At 41.0% G+C, this 17,842-nt stretch overlaps 1 protein-coding gene across 4 annotated transcripts in view; it reads left to right on the top strand.

Annotated features, from left to right (window-relative positions):
* BNC2 (basonuclin 2) overlaps nucleotides 1-17,842 on the top strand; it is a 480,757-nt gene that overhangs the window by 177,544 nt on the left and 285,371 nt on the right. Inside the window, exon 1 of one of the 4 annotated variants that reach the window (XM_040237873.1) lies at nucleotides 3,801-4,166. The exons of the other annotated variants lie outside the window; for them this stretch is intronic. Coding sequence (XP_040093807.1) covers nucleotides 4,164-4,166 — 3 coding nt within the window. The 5' untranslated portion in view covers nucleotides 3,801-4,163. Of the gene's footprint in view, nucleotides 1-3,800; nucleotides 4,167-17,842 lie in introns of those variants that run through there. 4 annotated transcript variants of the gene reach the window in all.

Below are 17,842 nucleotides of genomic sequence, written 5' to 3' on the forward strand. Positions count from 1 at the left end.
TTTTTCTTAAGAAAGAAACATTAGGCTCTTAAATACTGGGATGTAATGTCAGTTCTTTTACATCTCCCCTCCCTGTCTCAGAACTAACCAAATAAAATAAACTAGCCCTCCCTTCCCTTCCTATGTTGATAAGCTCTGTCTATGGGACTCTGGTGGCATTTCAAAAGTACTGTTTAATTACACTCTGATTGTCAGCAGCTTCTCTTCCGCTGGGTGTGCTGAGAGACTTAAGTAAGTTTCCGTAAAGTAAATTCTGATGATGGCAGCTCGGGGTTGCTGATTCAAGTTATTCCTTCTCTTCTGTGTCACTTTTGACGGATGGTACCTAATGCAATCAGCCACAGGCCCACAAAGCCTCTCCTTGGGCTGCGTTAGTAACTGGACCAGGGGTTCCCCTCCTCCCCAGATCTTGCCTTCAGATTCTCACTCCTTCCTGCACCCGCGCCCCCCGCCCCCAACATGTCAGCCCAGATAGGAAAGGGAAAACAACTGCAGGACTACCCAGGACAGGCTCTTCCGAAACCTCCGTCTCCCGGTGGTGCAGCCAGGGCTGCCTCCCTTTGCGTGCCTTTTTGATAAATTTAAGAAGTCAAATGGCTGACACAGATAGATAATCCAAGTGTATAGGGTGAAGAGTTATAAATTAACACATTATTCCCTCTTAATGTGAAATACTTGAGCATGCATTTTCTCAGTCCCCTGACATCTTACCCAGTGAGGGCTCGCATTGTACTTTTCAAGTGGCATTGATTTGTTAAAGCGCTGAATTAGCATCTCTGGCCAGCTGCTTGATCCACTGTTGTGTCGTGGGGCTCCTGTACCGCCTCTCCCCAGCCGTCTCTTTTTTCCCTTCAGTCCTCCCTTTGCTCTCCCTTTCCATTTTGCTTCTGCCCACCTCGTTCTCTGTCTGCTCCTTCTCTTTCCTATTGCTTGTGTTTCTTTCAGTCTGGTCTCATCCTTCCGCATCTCCCTTCTTTTCCTTCCTTCACTATTTCATCTACACGCTTCCTTTCTTGTCTCATCTTGTTGCTTCTGAGGGTTGCCCTCACTCAGGGTTAAAGTCTGACTGCCTGTGAGGGTTAAAGTGTGACTGCCTGTAGGGGGTGTGAGGTGGGACACTGGCAGGGACTACTAGGGGTGGATGACTTAGCAAATCCAATAGCTCCAAGTAGACTCTTGTGGAGAATAGATTAACATATGCCTGTTTGTGCTTATCTTAATGGGGGTTGGTGAGAAACATCTCACCTATTTTGCTTGCTAGAAATTAAAAGGTAACTCACAAAACTTTAAAAATTTGTATTCCCAAATGCCATTTAACACAGTAAAATTTTCTTTTGGTTAAGTTAAAGAAAATTATTGATGGTTATCACAGACTTGATCATATGCTTCCACCCACACCAAAATGTTTCTGCAAAACTTTTGCATTGGTGCAACTTTGCGCAATTCAATAAACTCACTGATAGAACTTTCTTTTCTTACAGGTTCGGTAGTGTTCTGATTCCATTAATTTGGTACCGTTTCATATAAAAACATGACTTCCTCATGGTGCCTCACTGTACCATATCAGTATGAAGGTTATAAAATTGGTTGACAGTTTTTTACTTAGAAATAAGGGATGGGTTATTGCTTCTTTTTAGCAGTGTGTCTCAAAGTTCCTGAGGTTTTCAGAGGAATTGCATCACAATCGAGAGGTTTAACATGCTGTGTGTGCATGATCACAGATTTGACCCTTTTCTTTCTCTAGATAACTGGTCAAAGATGCTTTGAGATCATTGTGTTGATTGATTTGATATGAGCAAAAAAGTGTATCTGCCTGAATTTAAATAGAAATTATCCTCTGTAATTTTAGTTTCATTGCTTTAAGTAGTGCTGTCTGCAGTTTTACTAGGCTTCCCACTAGTAACATAAAAATTGGATTTGAATATACTTTGGTAATAAGATCATTTAAAAAATCAGATATCTTTATTGCTGGATTTTATATATGTTAAAATGACAGTCTGATTTCAGCATTTATATTTTGAAATGGAAATATTTCACATAGGATTTGATAATCTTTGCTTCTCTGTTGGCTTGATTTCCCACCCCCTGTTCCTCAAGTCAATTCCTTTTTTTTTTTAATTAATTGCTGTCCTCCTAGCTAGAATTAGCATGGTTTGGCTAAGGTGAAGGGATTAGAATGACTCTTCAAGGCATGATAATGTCTGTTTAAAGAAAAGGAAGAAAAAAAAGTCTTTTAACTGGGGCTTAAGACTAATTCCATCTACTAAGGAGACAAAAATTACGCTAAAGGAGACAATTTGGCTTTATTTTCTGTGTGCATGTTAACCTGCGTAGCGATCATTATTTTGTATTTTAGGGTGTTCTCTGAAGGAAGATGTTCTTTACTTGTTGTAGGAAGGGGATGTGACCTCATTCTAGGAGATTAAGGCTAGAACACCTTTTGCAGGGATAACCACAGTTCACCTGGCTGTAATTCAGGGTCAAGGTCAGCGTCAGGAGGGACTTGCTTCTTAGAATGGCCTCTGAATAGAGTAGAGAGGACAAATTAGAGAACAAAAAAGTAGGGCAAGGTTGAAAGTGAAAGTGCCCCATATGAAAATAGTTAAGGATCAGAAAAGGGAAAAAAAAATAGAAAAGTAGAAAAATCTGGAAGGCATACTTGAGTAGTGAGAGAGAAGTTGAGGATAAAGGAAAAAAGAGAGGTTGGAGGGGCAAACTTATAATATCTTGTAACTTTCAAAATTAATAAAAATCAGGCTATACAGTACCAAATTGGCATCACCGCAGAGTCCAAAATTACTTCAAACATTTAAAAACTTTTAGTGTAATTTTTGAGTATTCATTCGTTGTACATTTATTTTCTCTTGTTCCTTAGTTTGTTGCTTTGTTCCTTGGAAGGCAGACAGCTCTGCACAAGTAATAAACCAATACATCTAGAGTTAAAAAAACCCAAATAACTAATTTGTTCCTTGTTCCTTGGGTGGTAGTACTTCAGCCACATGAAATGGTTAAGTGTGGATGTTTTATTTAGAGTTCAACACCTTTTGAGTTTTTTCTCGAAAATTCTTCGGCGAAATCAGAAAAATTTGTTTTTGTATTTTGTAAGTCTAAACGAAATGTCACTTAAATGCAGGAAGAACTGGCAGTTTTGATAAGTTGTCCCCAAAGCAAACCAGCTTGTCAGTAATTACAACCTAATTATGAAGGCAAATACAAAGTTTGTGTTTTAAAAAGTCGCAAGACAAAGGAAAAAACAGAAACGGACCCTTCTCCAGCACCAGGCAATAGCCTTCACCCCCCACCCCCCTTCCACGGGAGCCCTTCCATAGTAGCAGTAATAATAAGAGAGAACCTTTTGGCTTCAGCCCAAGTCCTGTTGAGAGGGAGCCGCCAGCGGCCTGCACAGTGTGAGGCTCTGCAGAAGTGCCAGAGTGACACACGCATCACAAGCCGGTCACAATGCGAGGGGTCAGGGGTCACGTTCAAGAGCAGGGTGTTGCTGGACCCGGCCGAGGAAGCAGAGGTGGCCCCTCTGTGCTCAGTGTGTGCGTCTGTGTACTTTCCCGTCAAAGCTGGCCCGGCAGGGCCAAAAAAGCGGTTCCTTGGCAGGGTTTAATGGCAGGATGATGTAGCCTGTTGTGACTAGTGCATTCCTTTCAGGTTAAACTAGGGAAATGGCATTGTGTTAAAATTCCAAGTCGCATGAATGTTTTATTGCCACAGTGCATTTAGCCCTCTAGGGGAGTGTGTGTGGCGGCGGGTGGGGGCGGGGGTGGCGGGGGGGACTTAGAGACTCAGGAACTATCAGAAGAACACTTCCCTTGGAAAATTTTACCCACCAGCGTGAAGCTGATTTGCTGTGATGGTCACTTAGAAGGGTTTCGCTTTTTCCTAAACTGACTGTTTTAAAAGTCTTGCCATCCGGACAATTACCGGCTGAAGAAAACACGACAGGACACAGGCAAAGAGGTGGCCAGATAGAGAGGAGGAATGCGCCAGAAAGGAGCTGAGCTGCCTTCTTGTATAAACTGCCCGAGAGCGGCAAGGGCCCCCTCCCCGCCCAGGCCTTGTTCCCCCCTTCCCTGGGCTGAGCTTCGCTGTGCGCGGAAGGCCAGGAGCGATCAGTTACCCTTGCACCGCTGACGGCGAGGCCACTGCAGCTCATGGTACCGTATGTTACCAGTCAGCCTCCCTCATTCCTTCTCCCGGGCTGCTTTGGGGGCTGTGTGTGGGTGGTGTTTTTTTTTTTTTTTTTAAAAAAAACAAAAAACAAAACCTTTTCTCTCTAATAACGGTTTCTACTAGTCAGAGGGATACAGTTTGGGAATGCAGAAGGACTGAGAGTTTGAAACAAAACAAACTTAAGTATGGCACTATTTTTTTTTTTTTTCTCTTTTTGGCATTCAGAAGGGATAAACCAAACCATTCTAGTTCAGTCGCAGCCAAAGGTTTCCAGTGTGATTTAAAACCAGGAATTCTGGAAAGAGGGCAGTTTAAGATGTGGATCATCTGGGCTGCGGATCTTGTAAACAGACTTTTGTACAACCACGTGAGCACCTTTAGGGTTGGAGGGCGTGCTCAGGTTCTGCCATTGTCTGGGATGTATCCATTTTGCCAGTTGCCCCCCACCAGTCCCTCTCTGGGGAAAACTCTAGCCTGGCCCTTCACTGCTCCAATTGTTTAAGGCCTACGTTTACTCCGGGTGTGTATGATTGGACTTGGGTTGTAATTGTGCATGTTGAATGTAGCTGTCTGATGGCTTCGTGATTTGACCTGACTCAGGTTAATTTATAACAGATTAAAATATGGACGTATGGAATGGCCTCCTGATTTTGCATTGGGACTTTATAGAATATTAATGCATCTGATTTTTTTCCCCAGTGAATAAGAGAAAGACAAATTGTCTTGGGCTTACCTAAATAAACATATCATCTTAATTTGCATTTTAGGTTTGAGTTGCCTATTGCTCTTCACTTGCAAACCTTAATACTTTCTTTGATTCCATGTTCTTGTAATGGCTCATTTTTCTCTTCCTTAGTAGTAATTGATATATAAGACATACATAGAGTTGTGAATGTGTGTGTGCCTGTGTGTACATGCACACTTTGACAACTGCCACATGAATGCAAGGAAAAACTTTTTACAGTTGTTAAGCCAGGATAGATTTCCACTGATAAGTTATTTTTTAGAATCCTATATAACAGAAATTTAAGTCGAGAATATACTATACAACAGTAAATTGTGAGTGTGTCTGTGTGCCTTATTTATAGAGTTTTGGGTACATGATTTATGTATTTCTATAAAATGATGGTTTTGTCCAGATAGACCTCCTGAGTTTAATTTGATTAGTGCTGTCCGTAGATGGTTTATTATTTATAAACAGATACATTCATATTGTTTATGGGAGGTCTTAAACCAACATGCAGTCAACTCTATGGCAAAATCAAGATTGATGTGTGGACTTGGCACTTCAAATTTTAGATGAACTCATTAGATATTTTCACTTACATTCTAGAGAATACTCACTTTAAGAATTCTTTTCAGTGCTGAATGTAATCAAGTGGTAGTGATGGAAGTTGTCTTTTGATGATTTTTTTTTCTAGTTTCCAATTTTAAAGTGCACTTTTCAGAGGAATATTAAACTTAACTTTGTGCTGGATTTCTTTTTCCCTTCTAGCCAGTTTCAAAATTAATCCTTTTTCCTAAAAAGTAGAAAAACTTGTCAACAGTGCCAAATTGAGGGTAAAAAAGTCTATCGTGTATGCTTAGATTCTCTAACAAAATTTGTTATCCTGATCATGGAAGCAGTTTTTGATTATAAAAAGGATGTTGTGGTTGTATCCAAACCCTTTTCAATTCATTAAAATTGCCCCTTTATAATCCAAGAGGGAAAGAATGGAAATACCCCAGTATCACGTCTCCTTAACATGAAAATTAAAGTTGATTTAGAATTTTTTCCCTAAAAATCAAACTTAAAAAAAAATATTAATACTTATTCTTTCAGCATTTTTCTCTCCCCATTGTACCCGCATTATTGTTTGACATTGCAGAACTCTCTGGTGGGGATTGAGAGCTGTGGAGGAGTTAAAAGATTGGTCTCAGGTTCAGATTCTCATGTTGCCACTTACTTATGATCTTGTGACCTTGGGTGAATCACTTTATCCCTAACATTTGTTTTCTTCTGTTTTAAAATGGGGAAAAGAACACTTGAAAATTTGTCAGGAAGATGAAATGAGACAACACCCATGAAGTTCAGGCACATAGTAGGTGTTCAGTAAACTCTGTAGATCTTGTTCTTTGAGCTTGTCTTGAGGCAAGTGTCCCTTGGAAAGCTTCTTCTTCTTTTTTTTTTAAGAGGGATAAATTTGAATGTCTTAATTTCACCAAATATCAATAGGAGAGGAGATCCTAAGTATTGGCAGATAGCTTTCTTTCTTTCTTTCTTTTTTGAGAATTGCTTTGTATCATCCATTAGTCCTAAGTTTTTGCCACTCTGCAAAACTCTCACTGGGATGACCTTCCTGGATGTCAGAATGATGCTGTTATTTCTGAGATACCAGTTATGGATAACCAAAGACTAGAAGCTAAGCTGGCAAATTCTGTTACATTCTATTTACTTTTGTATCGTCAGTTCTAATCACTCCCTTGAATCAAAGCTTCTTGGTTTATTATCGTTGTTGTTGTTTAGTCGCTAAGGCGTGTATGACTCTTTTGTGACCCAGTGGACTATAGCCTGCCAGGCTTCTCTGTTGATGGAATTTCCCAGGCAAGAATATAGAGTAGGTTACCATTTCTTTCTCTAGGGGATCTTCCCAACCTAGGGATCGAACCTGTGTCTCATGCATTGGCAGGCAGATTCTTGACTGCTGAGCCACCTTGGAAGCCCACTCATGTGGTTAGCACTTGGTAATAGAAGTTCCATTATACAGGTACCCTGGTCTCTGTCCCTGGCTTTATGAATATGCACTTGTATTCATGGAGAGAGGGTCACACTAAAGCAAATAGCATTTACACCTTTTAGTAGAACTAAACAAGAGTATAGCAAGGCACCTAATGTATATTGGGGCAATATTTTATCTTCATTTACAGTATTGCACTTTGCCTTAAGTGTTGTTAAGGGCTTGGAAACTATTTGTTGAGCAGAATGTGCTGCTCTTACTGTCTTAATCCTGGATTACATTTTTATCAAAAGTAATTGTGTCATGTGTAGTACATTAATATCGTCATAGATGGTCTTTGATTAGCATTGTTAGTTTGCCTGACATCTCATTTCTTTTAGCCAACACTTGTTTGAACATACTGCATCTTTAGATCTAAAATAAATATTTAGTTTAGTGTTCACTTTCACCTATTGCTAAGAGTAAAAGATGGATTAAAAACAAATTATTTCATAACTACCTCCTGGCTCACACAGTGTGAGGGGTGGTACCCACTTTATCTTATTCAACTCTTACAAAGCATTCAGGGCAGGTACAGTTATTTTCATTTTACAGATGAGGAAGTAAAGGTCTCAAATCTGTATCCAGCAAGTTTGACCCCCAGAATCTTTGCTTTTTCCTTACATTCTTCATCCATCTATAACTTAAGTCAGATATTACACAAAATAGAAGATAATTTGTTGAACCCACCAATTTTTGCTTTTCCTTTCAAATTAAATTTTGCAAGGAAGCCAACATTCAGAACTGATAAAAATCAGACCTATTCTAGAAGAAAAGGGTCCAGCCTCCGAGTTCTATCTTTGATCTGTGGAATACTTGCTTAGAAAAACTGGAGTCTAATGCCTCCACACCCTCTAAAAAGCAGGCATAGCAAACCCAAGTAGTCTGGGAGTTAAAGGGTTCGTTTACCATGGTACAATTGTGGGGAATTCACAGGAAGGCTAATCTCTCCCTAATTTGAAAAGAGAACATATCTAAGAGAAAAATAGTGTGTAAATACTAGTGTAAAAAAAAAAAAGCTATATCATTGTACAGCTCTTCACATGTTAATTTTCAGGGCACAGATTTTGTTCAGTCCAAAGTGATGAAGTAATTTTATTGTGGGAAGAGTCACAAAAGAATAAGTCACCACTTTATGTTTAACAGGAGCCCGTGTCTACAAATGTATACAGATTCCAGTTTGACAATATTAAAAAGTCGTGCTCTGTGTAATGTATAGCATATCTATAAAAGATATACATGTCACATGCATATACAAGTAAGTGTAAGGATGGAGAATATGGGTGGATTTAACTCAGAAATGTTGAAAAACATACTATTTTAAACAAATGGCTTATAAAAATTAGTCAACATGGTAATTTTGTAATATCTTTATAAACCAGGAATTTAAAGTTTTTCATCTGCTAAATTCATATTGGGATTTTGTACAGTCCTTCATTAGAAAATTAAATTTCTATTTTATCAGCATGGGTGGCAGAGACTAGGTTTTCTAGCCTAGTCTTGCACTTGAATTTATCTCTTCTTTATGTGACTTTGGAAGCTCAGTTACTTCATTTCTAAAAGGAGGGTTAGAACTGGTGCCTGTGAAGTGTCCAGCACAGAGAGGATGAGCCGCGCTGTTTGCTATTAGCAATTTCTTCTTCTGTAGTTCCTGTTGTTAATTTGAAGCCTTATGCAGTGTTTAGTTAGCATCTCTGTATCAGTGGTGATACTGAGTTCTTAATAATTGTGTCATGTATACACTTAGCCTTTTCAGTTAACCACTTTAAAAAAATACTTATGCCAATCTTGCTGAAGCTTAGTTTTGCTGAAGAAAATGAGAGTGGAGAAAAATCTCCCCTTTCTTACTCTTCACTGAGAATCAGTCATTGAGCAGCATAATTCTAAAATCTTGCGTGGCTTTTGGGTACTTTATGAACCTTTTTATGGTAACCCAGAAGCAAGACACTGATTGAATTAATACATTTCCATGGAGGGGCTGTTCTTTTCACCTCCCTTCTTCCTCCTCACCCATGTACGCTTCGGTAAGGGACTTTTCCAATCCACAGAGGAGACTGTCACACTGGGGATGCAGCGTCATAGATAGGCAGGCTGTTGGTGAGCCGAAGAGCCTTTCTGTCTTCAAAACTAAGAAAAAAGAAGATGAGAAACAGTAACAACCAAACCAGAAGCCCTACCCTAACCAAAAAGAAAGTACAAACTCCCCCCACTGTCTTTGTTTTCTGAAAAACCTTGTGCTTTTTATATAACACAGAACCTAAGCATAGCATGCTGACTCTGACTTTTCAGTTTTAAACTTTTTTTTAACAGCTTTTATAAAGGGTACATCTTCACTGTGAAGATCTCATTAAGAAGACTACAGAGAGAGTAAACACTTCCTGAATGGCTGCCACCAAGGAACCATTTTATTAACATCTTTTTTAGTCATCCTTTCGCATTTACGTATACATACAGGTGTATGGATAGATGCTCATTACATACAAGGATTATGGATACATGACTTTTTTTAAACTCAGGCATGTCATGGATATCTTTCCATGTCTGTAAGTAAAGCTATCCATCATAATTTTTAATGGAGTCTTAGTGTATCATTGTACCAGAATATACTTAACGAGTTCTTGGTTTGTGGACATTGAGGTTGCCGCCAGTTCATTTAATTTACAAAGAGTGGTGGCTCAATATGGACATTCTTGTTTGTACTTGTATTCTTATTTACTAAAGGGGATTTCTTGAAAGTGATGTTCCTGGGAAAAGGGGTACAATTTTGTATATTTTAAAACAGTGGTTGGCAAACCTCTTCTATAAAGGCCTATATGGTAAATAGTTTAGAAGCCATGGGGTTCTGTGATAACTATTCAATTCTGTCTTTGTAGCCGCAAAGAGCAGTAGAATATATATGTATGTAAAGGAATAGATACAGCTGTGTTTCAATAAAACTTTATTTATTAATATAGAAGTGGGCAGCAGTCTAGCATTTGGCTCAGAGGCTGTAGTTGCCTACTCCTGGCTTGAAACAAAGGAGAAACTGATGGGGGCTGGAAATCTACTCCCAGTTGTCTATAAGCTATTCTCATTGCATCTTAGAAATGTCTTCTTATCTGAGGGTAGTATAATGGGTTGATTACTTTCTTTCCAGATATATGGTAATCAATAGCTAAAAGCTTATTATAGGAGGTTTTCATACTTTCACTACTTGTAAAGCTTAGTAAATTTTAAAATAAGAAGATATATGTGCCAATATATATTTGTTAACAACTTGTTGGGCAGATAAATAGTATCTCTAGAACTTACATTTTAGAGGAGATATTGTGCGTTTTCTCACCTGTAGAAGACTGCTTTGATAGAGTAAGGTTCTCGAGGTATTCTTAAGTAAGTCAGAAGGAAAGTTAGCAAGAGAAGTATCATTTCAGCAGAAATATACCACAGACCAACAGGGTGACATTGAATTAGTTACTGAACCTTTACAGGCTAAATTACACTCAGAAGACTGCTCTGTGCATAAATAGAAACCTCCTTGCATCTTGAATTTTTATAGAATAGGAATTACTGCCCCCTAAATGCCCTAAGGGTATTTGTTGAGGATTGGGTGGAATAATGATATGGTTAAAAATCACTCTGTTTGTAACACTGGGTCACTGGTGCCACTGTGAATTTTAAGAGATTTATTTATTATTTATTTTGCATGTATTGGTTGAGTATCTGCTGTGTGAAAAGCTGATTGAGAGAAAACTGAGGAGAAGCCAGTAAGTTCTTGCCCTTCAGAAGGAAAACCATGTAGCGTTTTTAAAGTCTGCAGTTGTGTAGTGCTGACTGCCATGAGGGTGGTAGAATGCTGGCGAGGGAGATGTCTTCTACCTGGGGGTATCGGGAAACTTAATGGAAGAAATGGCCTCCAGAAATAGAGAGATGTTCAAAAGTTTAGTGCAAAGTTTCCCTGGCGGTCCAGTGGCTGAGAGTCTGCCTTGTAGTACAGGGGACATGGGTTTGATCCCTGGCCAGGGAAGATCCCAAATGCCTCAGGACAACTAAACCATGACTGTTGAGCCAGCGTGCTACAGAGTCTGCTTTACAAAAAAGACAAAACACACAACTTGAGACGCCCGCACACCATAGCTAGAGAGTATCCCCCTGCCGCACGGAGAAGGCCAGCTCACAGTAAGGAACAACTAGTGCAGTCAAAAAAACCCCACAATAATTAAAAAAGAAAAGTTTAGTGCAGGGGAGGCTATTCCAGAAAAAAAGTGGTATGAGAGCTATGTCAAATTAGGAAAGCCTAGAGCGTACGCACTCCACTCCAGCACTCTTGCTTGGAAAATCCCATGGACGGAGGAGCCTGGTAGGCTGCAGTCCATGAGATCGTGAAGAGTCGGACACGACTGAGCGACTTCACTTTCGCTTTTCTGTTTCATGCATTGGAGAAGGAAATGGCAACCCACTCCAGTGTTCTTGCCTGGAGAATCCCAGGGACGGGGGAGCCTGGTGGGCTGCCGTCTATGCGGTCACAGAGTCGGACACGACTGAAGCGACTTAGCAGTAGCAGAGCATATGCAGGAGACATTAAGTCTAATTATGATTAGTCTGTCTCTTAAGGATTTAAGGCTTCCCTGGTGGCTCAGATAGTAAAGTGTCTGCCTGCAATGTGGGAGGACTCGGGTTTGATCCCTGGGTTGGGAAGATCTTCTGGAGAAGAAAACGGCAACCCACTCTAGTACCCTTGCCTGGAAAATTCCGTGGATGGAGGAGCCTGGTATGCTACAGTCCATGGGATCGCAAAGAGTTGGACACGACTGAGCGACTTCATTTCACTGAAGTGTTTGTCATGAATGAGGAGGAGAGATGAAGCTGGAAGGGCAGGGCAGAGGTAGGCTGTAGAGGGCCTGGAAGGAACTTTGTAATTGGTAGTTTGTGGGGCACATCTAGGAGAATAGGTTTGACAATTGGAGGGCTGGTACATGGCTCTGGTTGATGAGTGTGAAACGCGTCATCAGTCACTTAAGGGTTACGGCAAAGGTCTGAGCATGCTCTTATTAGAAATGGTCTGGATGGAGAGAGATGATCTGGAAGGTGTGTGGGAGGACAGCTGAGGGGATCGGAATGGGACAATAGGCCTTCAGAATTTACTGGGTTTTGGAAATAAGGAGAAGGCTTTTCATCATCATCTATAGTTCTGAGTCTTTGTTAATGGGATTCTGGTGATACTAATGCAAAAAAAAAAAAGCCAACAAAGTCAGGGTAGAGGTGTAGTAAAGAAGGGTAGGCAGTGAACCCATATCCTTGTTTATCTTGAGGTGTTAACTAAACACTTGGAAATTTCAAGTGGGAGCTTGAAAGTACAGGACTAAAATTCATTTGAGTGTTAAGGAATAGGGATTGGGGAGCATTGTTCTCATACAGGTGGCAGATGAAACCAGGGGAGAGCATGACATCTGAAAGGAAAGCGTGTAGAGAGAAAATGGCATTGTAAGAGCATTTCTTATTATGGTAAGTTATTGACATAAATAAGTCTATCTTTATTTGAAGCTATGAACATCGAAAGCACACAAAATGGAAAACCAGGTGTTTTATAATTTATGAAGTGTTCTATTGTCTACTAAACCTCTTTTAGATTTCAGGAGTAAAGGATTTCAGTTTGAAAAAATACCTTATATGATCCTCAAGGACAATGTAAGGAAGTCTGTCTTACCATATCTTCTCACCACTTCCTGAGACCCTCAGTAACAGCGAGGTGCCATTGGTGGGGGAAGTTGAGGCTCACTTTTTACCTGTTTGGTCCAGAGTACTGTGTACAGCTTTTCACCTTCCCTTGACCTCACCCCAGTTGATCAAGGGTTGGGAAGCTGGTGGGGTAGGTAGGAGAAGCGTGGGTCTTCCACAGAAATCAGCCTTGTATCCTTTTGTGCATTTTCTCTTTTTAGTTTGAGGTCCTCAGCAGGTTCCGAGGGGTGATTGCAGTGCGCAGTATGACTTATGCTTGAGTTGGGAAAGGTTTTCCTGTAGGGAGCAGCAGGGGTGACTCTGCCTTCCCGTTTCCTTTCTTCTCTTATCATTACCTGTGTCCAAGCTTTGCGTGCAAGGAGAAGCATGTTCCTTCATTGATCTTGGGCATGCTGTACTGTAAGCCTCCTCGTCATGGTGAAGGCTCCCTGCCAGCTCTCCTGGTCTCTGCACCCCAGAATTCCACTGGCTGCTTGGTACTATTTGTGGTCTGCCTTCAGGCTCTCTCTCCATAAGAAGTCTAACTCATGTCACATGGGACAAGAGCCTAGTCCACAGCAATCTGCTTCTCTGGACAACCACTGTGCATTAAATCTAGTTTAAGTGCTCATTGTATGGCAACTTACACTTTTTTTTTTTTTTTTAATCATAATAGGCTTAATGTAGGTGGTTCAAGAAGTAACATGGGATGTTGAGTTTTGGGGAGGGGTAGGTGTAACATTTTCTCTTTCATTCTCTGGCATGTGCCACATTTTTCTATCATGTTTCATTCCTTAAACTCCCCTTTCCGTTTTCTCAGTCATCTGCTTGAGTGTAGTAAAATTTAGGGAGGGGGAAAAAAAATCCATTGATTTGTCCCATTTTGTGCTGCCCCTGAATGAAGATCAAGTGAAATGTACTTGTTTTCTTCCCAAGTGAACGCTTTCCTAAAAAATGCCACTCTGTCCAGAAAAAAGAAACTCTTGGTGATCATGAGTTGAAAGTTGTCTCTGTGCCCTCACTAGAGAGTTCAGTGTTGTTCTTGATTGCTGTGAAAACCAGAGAGACGGGCTGAGTGCTGCAAACCCAGTGGTTGAGTTCAAGGTGACAAGAGTCCTTTTAATGTGATTTTTAGTTTAGATGCTAAAGCTAATGTCTGTCCCCAAGTTATTTCCTTCTCATGTCTGCAGCATCCATGGAGTTGCCCGTAACACCGCTGCTGAAGTGGCTTGCTCATTTGGGCTTTTTCTCTCTTGAGAGTCTCCTTTCCTGACACCGACTCTCCGAGATCCTGAACCTCGTGCCCTGATGTTTGCTTCTTTGTTCTTACTTCTTACTTTGTTTTTTTTTTTTTTTTTTTTGTCTTTTTTTTTTTTAAGAAGACTTTTGCTTTACCAGTTCTTTTTTGATTTTCAAGTTTATTTAGGCCAGTGGTTCTCTAACTTTTGTGCTCATCAGCATCACCTGGAGGGCTCATGAAACCAACCGGCCCGACTCCACCTCGCATGGGGTCTGTCATAGGAGGTCTCAGTGGAAGTCATTCAGTCGTGTCCAACTCTTTGCGACCCCATGGACTATACAGTCCATAGAATTCTCCAGGCCAGAACTCTGGAGAATTCTTTCCCTTCTCCAGGGGATCTTCCCAACCCAGGGATCGAACCCAGGTCTTCTGCATTGCAGGCGGATTCTTTACCAGCTGAACTATCAGGGAAGCCCCAGGTCTCAGATGAGACTTCAGATATATTTCAGATAAGTTACCTGGTGATACTAGTAACATTCCCAGGCTGAGAATACACCATGAACCACTGACTTAGACTGTTATCTGTCAGTTTGCTGTTTAGTTTTGGGTTCTTCCAAACCTGTAGGGCTTCTTCAGACTTCATTCACCTGAGATCCCTGGAAAATCTACCTTTTATCTTTTATTGATGTATAGTTGATTTACAGTTTTTCCGGTATTTGGTAAAGTGATCCAGCTACACACACATACATACATGTACACACACACATATATATATTCTTTTTCACCTTCTTTCCATTATAGATTATTACAAGATACTGAATATAGTTCCATCTGCTATACAGTAGGTCCTTGTTGTTTATTTTATATATAGCAGTGTATATCGGAAACTCATTTTTAATTCATAGGTCGAGCCACTAGCATGAAAGTGAACTCAGAAAATTGCCTCATCCTTTCATTGTAAAGGTCTTGGCTGAGGCAGGAGTGGCAGAGAGTAAAATGTGTCTCTTTCTCCTTCCCCCAGTGGAGACTTGGACAGTCGGTCTCTCAGAGCCCAGACACATCTTCATAGTCTTTGTCAGCACAGCATTCTAGGAAGCTGTCTACAAGTTGATGGAGCCGGCCCCTAATTGAGACTAATTGAATAGGTATAATTTTCAGTTTCCCTAATTGCTTGTATTATTCCTTTGACGCTTGAGGTTTGCTTACATGCCCTAAATTCCTTCTGTCCCTGTCTCAAACCTCTCAGCCCTGATGGGAATGGTGTGCTGGGGTGGGGAAGAACAGGGTATCCAGGGAAGTATCATTCCCTATGCTGTGTACCTACCGTCTGCTTAGATGTTTCACCTGTGTCCTCTTCAGCCTTACCAACCCACCACAGTGAATAGAATTATTGCCATTTTACAGATGTAGCAAACTAAGCTCTATATTGGGAACTAACTGGCCAACTTCAGAAGATACCACAGCTGGGGTTAAAACAGAAGTTTTACTCCAAAGCCAGTGCTCTCTGCATATTACCTGGCTTTAGGATAGTTGGCATTGAGCCTTGAGGACAGACAGTTTGCCTGGGCATATATATACGTACATATATGTGAAAGTGGACTTAACATCAGTCATCACACATGGCGATGCGTATGCCATGAGCAACAACTTGGGGTGTTCCATTTCCAGTAAACTGGAATGACAAGAACGATTACAAACCAGCTGAATATAGTGGAATTAGGCACTCTTCTTTCTTGAATCTGAAGTCCATCCATGGCATAGGTGCAAATAACTTACTTTCATTTTCTTTAGTGCTAAAATCCATGTAAAACAAGAATGAACTCTATTAAACGATACAAGGCTTTTCCAGTGAAACACTAGCGTGGTAGTATAGATAACTTTCTCTTCATTTCAACTCTATTCAACTTATCAAATGAGAGGAGAGCACAGTGACAGGCCTCAGTTTTCTTGTTGAAAAATACAGTAAAAAGAGTGTGGTGGAAATTTCCTTCCCACCCCTTACTTGTCTGATGGGGGAATTAATATTTTGTGTAAAGCCCTCTGAGGCTCTGTTAGAAAGATCCTGTGTAATTTTAGCATTATTCATGGCCCATCAGGCTCCTCAGGGTGTCACCAGGGAAGAGAGATTTTTATCTCTTATCCCACATTTCACAGTAGAAAAAACAGGGTATTTTTGTTGTTTGTGGCTGTGAAAATCCCCTGTAATCGTACCTGCAGCGGTTGCTTCCATCTCAGAGCCCAGGGCCCTAGCTTACCCCAGAGGACCAGCTCCCGAGGCAGAGAGAGACTGAATCTCACTTAGGCAGGTCCTGGCTCCTGGGAGGATGCGGCCTCCTCCCGTCCTCCGGCCCCTATCCCCAATCATCTTCTGTGTCTGTCAACCTGGTGAGTAGCAGAACCTTAACCCTCTTCTGCTTTCTCTCCTCTCATCCTGACCTGCAGCTCACTGTCCTGGATGACTCGGAGAGGACTGTCCTCCCCCCGCTCAATTCTTTCCCTGCAACACCTTGCTCGTCCTTCTACCTTCCTACGGATAACATCCTGCCTCATCTAAGGTCTCTGTAAGCACCAGCATATTTCTGGCCATTCTGTATTGGCAGCTGGATAAATGCTGTTTTGACTCAGCAGTTCCTTTCTCATCACAAAGTGACGTTTTTCATTCTTAAGCTTTAGATGCTGTATCCTTGGCCCTTCTGAGTCTTAGCCTTGGGTTCCATGGTTGGGGAGGCTTAGTGCTGGAATGTTTTCCTTCATTAAATCGTCGCCTGAGAGATGAAGATAGACATTATCTGCACATCCAGCAACTTAGCTCTCCTTATTTTTCATTTATTCCTCTCTCTTACTTGCAGCACTGTGTTTAACATGCATCCCTGTCTTTACAGTGTGGGGTAATTAATTTATTTCTTTATCTGCTCTTTCTCACAAGCAACTCCTGGCTAGCTTACTGTCAAATCCATTTCACAGAATGGTCTGCCTGAATTCTTTGTGTTATCTGGGTAATTTTTCTTCTTGCTGCTTGGCGTCATCTAACCACTGACATGAGGCTGTTACTGCTTTTCTCTGACTTGGAATGTAACGCAGCTTGTACCCGCCCATATTCCTGAGTCCTCTTATGGGGCTCTTCTCTCTCCCTTTTTTTTAAAAACCAATTCTGTCTCTCCATTCTTTTCCAAGTTCTCCTTGGGTTCATCTCCTTTGCCTCATTCCTTCACTGCTAGACTGAAGCCACCAAAACACACGGAGTTCAGCACTGCTCTGGGCTTACGGCCAGCTCCACCAGCGAGACTTGAGCTGGCATGGAAGTTAGTTAGTTTGTTTAGGCTCTGACTTTTTAGAGTGCCTATCAGGCAAATGCCTACCTGAATGTTCAGTGTTTAAAAATTAAAGTTCACATGGGCCCTGGCTTTGCAAGAAGCATCCCAGACTATAAGCCCTTTTCTTGGTAACGTGTTTCTTTTCTCACTTATCACTTCTGTGCCTTATTCTTTCTTCCTTTCCACCTTCTGCACCCACCTGCTACACCCATTCAGCTTCAAGTATTTTTTTTAAATTAAGTTTTATTGGAATATAGTTGCTTAATAAGCTTTAAGTATTTTGAACGGTAGTTTCCGTTTGCAGTGTGGAGCCTTTTTCTGTCTTCTTTTCAGAAGTCTGGTCTCTAAGAGTCTTTATGTGTGATCTCAGTAAACATAAGATCGTGTGTGTGTGTGTGTGTGTGTGTGTGTGTAGGTGTAGGAAGCCTGCCATATTTCCTCCCTACCCCACAGAAAATGTGTTTTCTGGAAGCCCTTTTGACACTGAAGTGAATGCCCACTGGCCCTCCCTTGTTGAATTCTCCTGAGAGGAGAAAGAGAGAGGCCTTTATGCTTGTTGTCATATCTTTTGTTTCTGCTGATTATACACAAAGTAAGTTGTAAATAGCTCTCTTGCACACCGTGATTCCTTTGAGGTATGTACAGGAGAAAAGATA

The sequence above is a fragment of the Oryx dammah genome, unplaced genomic scaffold (assembly GCF_014754425.2).
Source record: "Oryx dammah isolate SB20612 unplaced genomic scaffold, SCBI_Odam_1.1 HiC_scaffold_1, whole genome shotgun sequence".
Lineage (NCBI taxonomy): Eukaryota > Metazoa > Chordata > Mammalia > Artiodactyla > Bovidae > Oryx > Oryx dammah.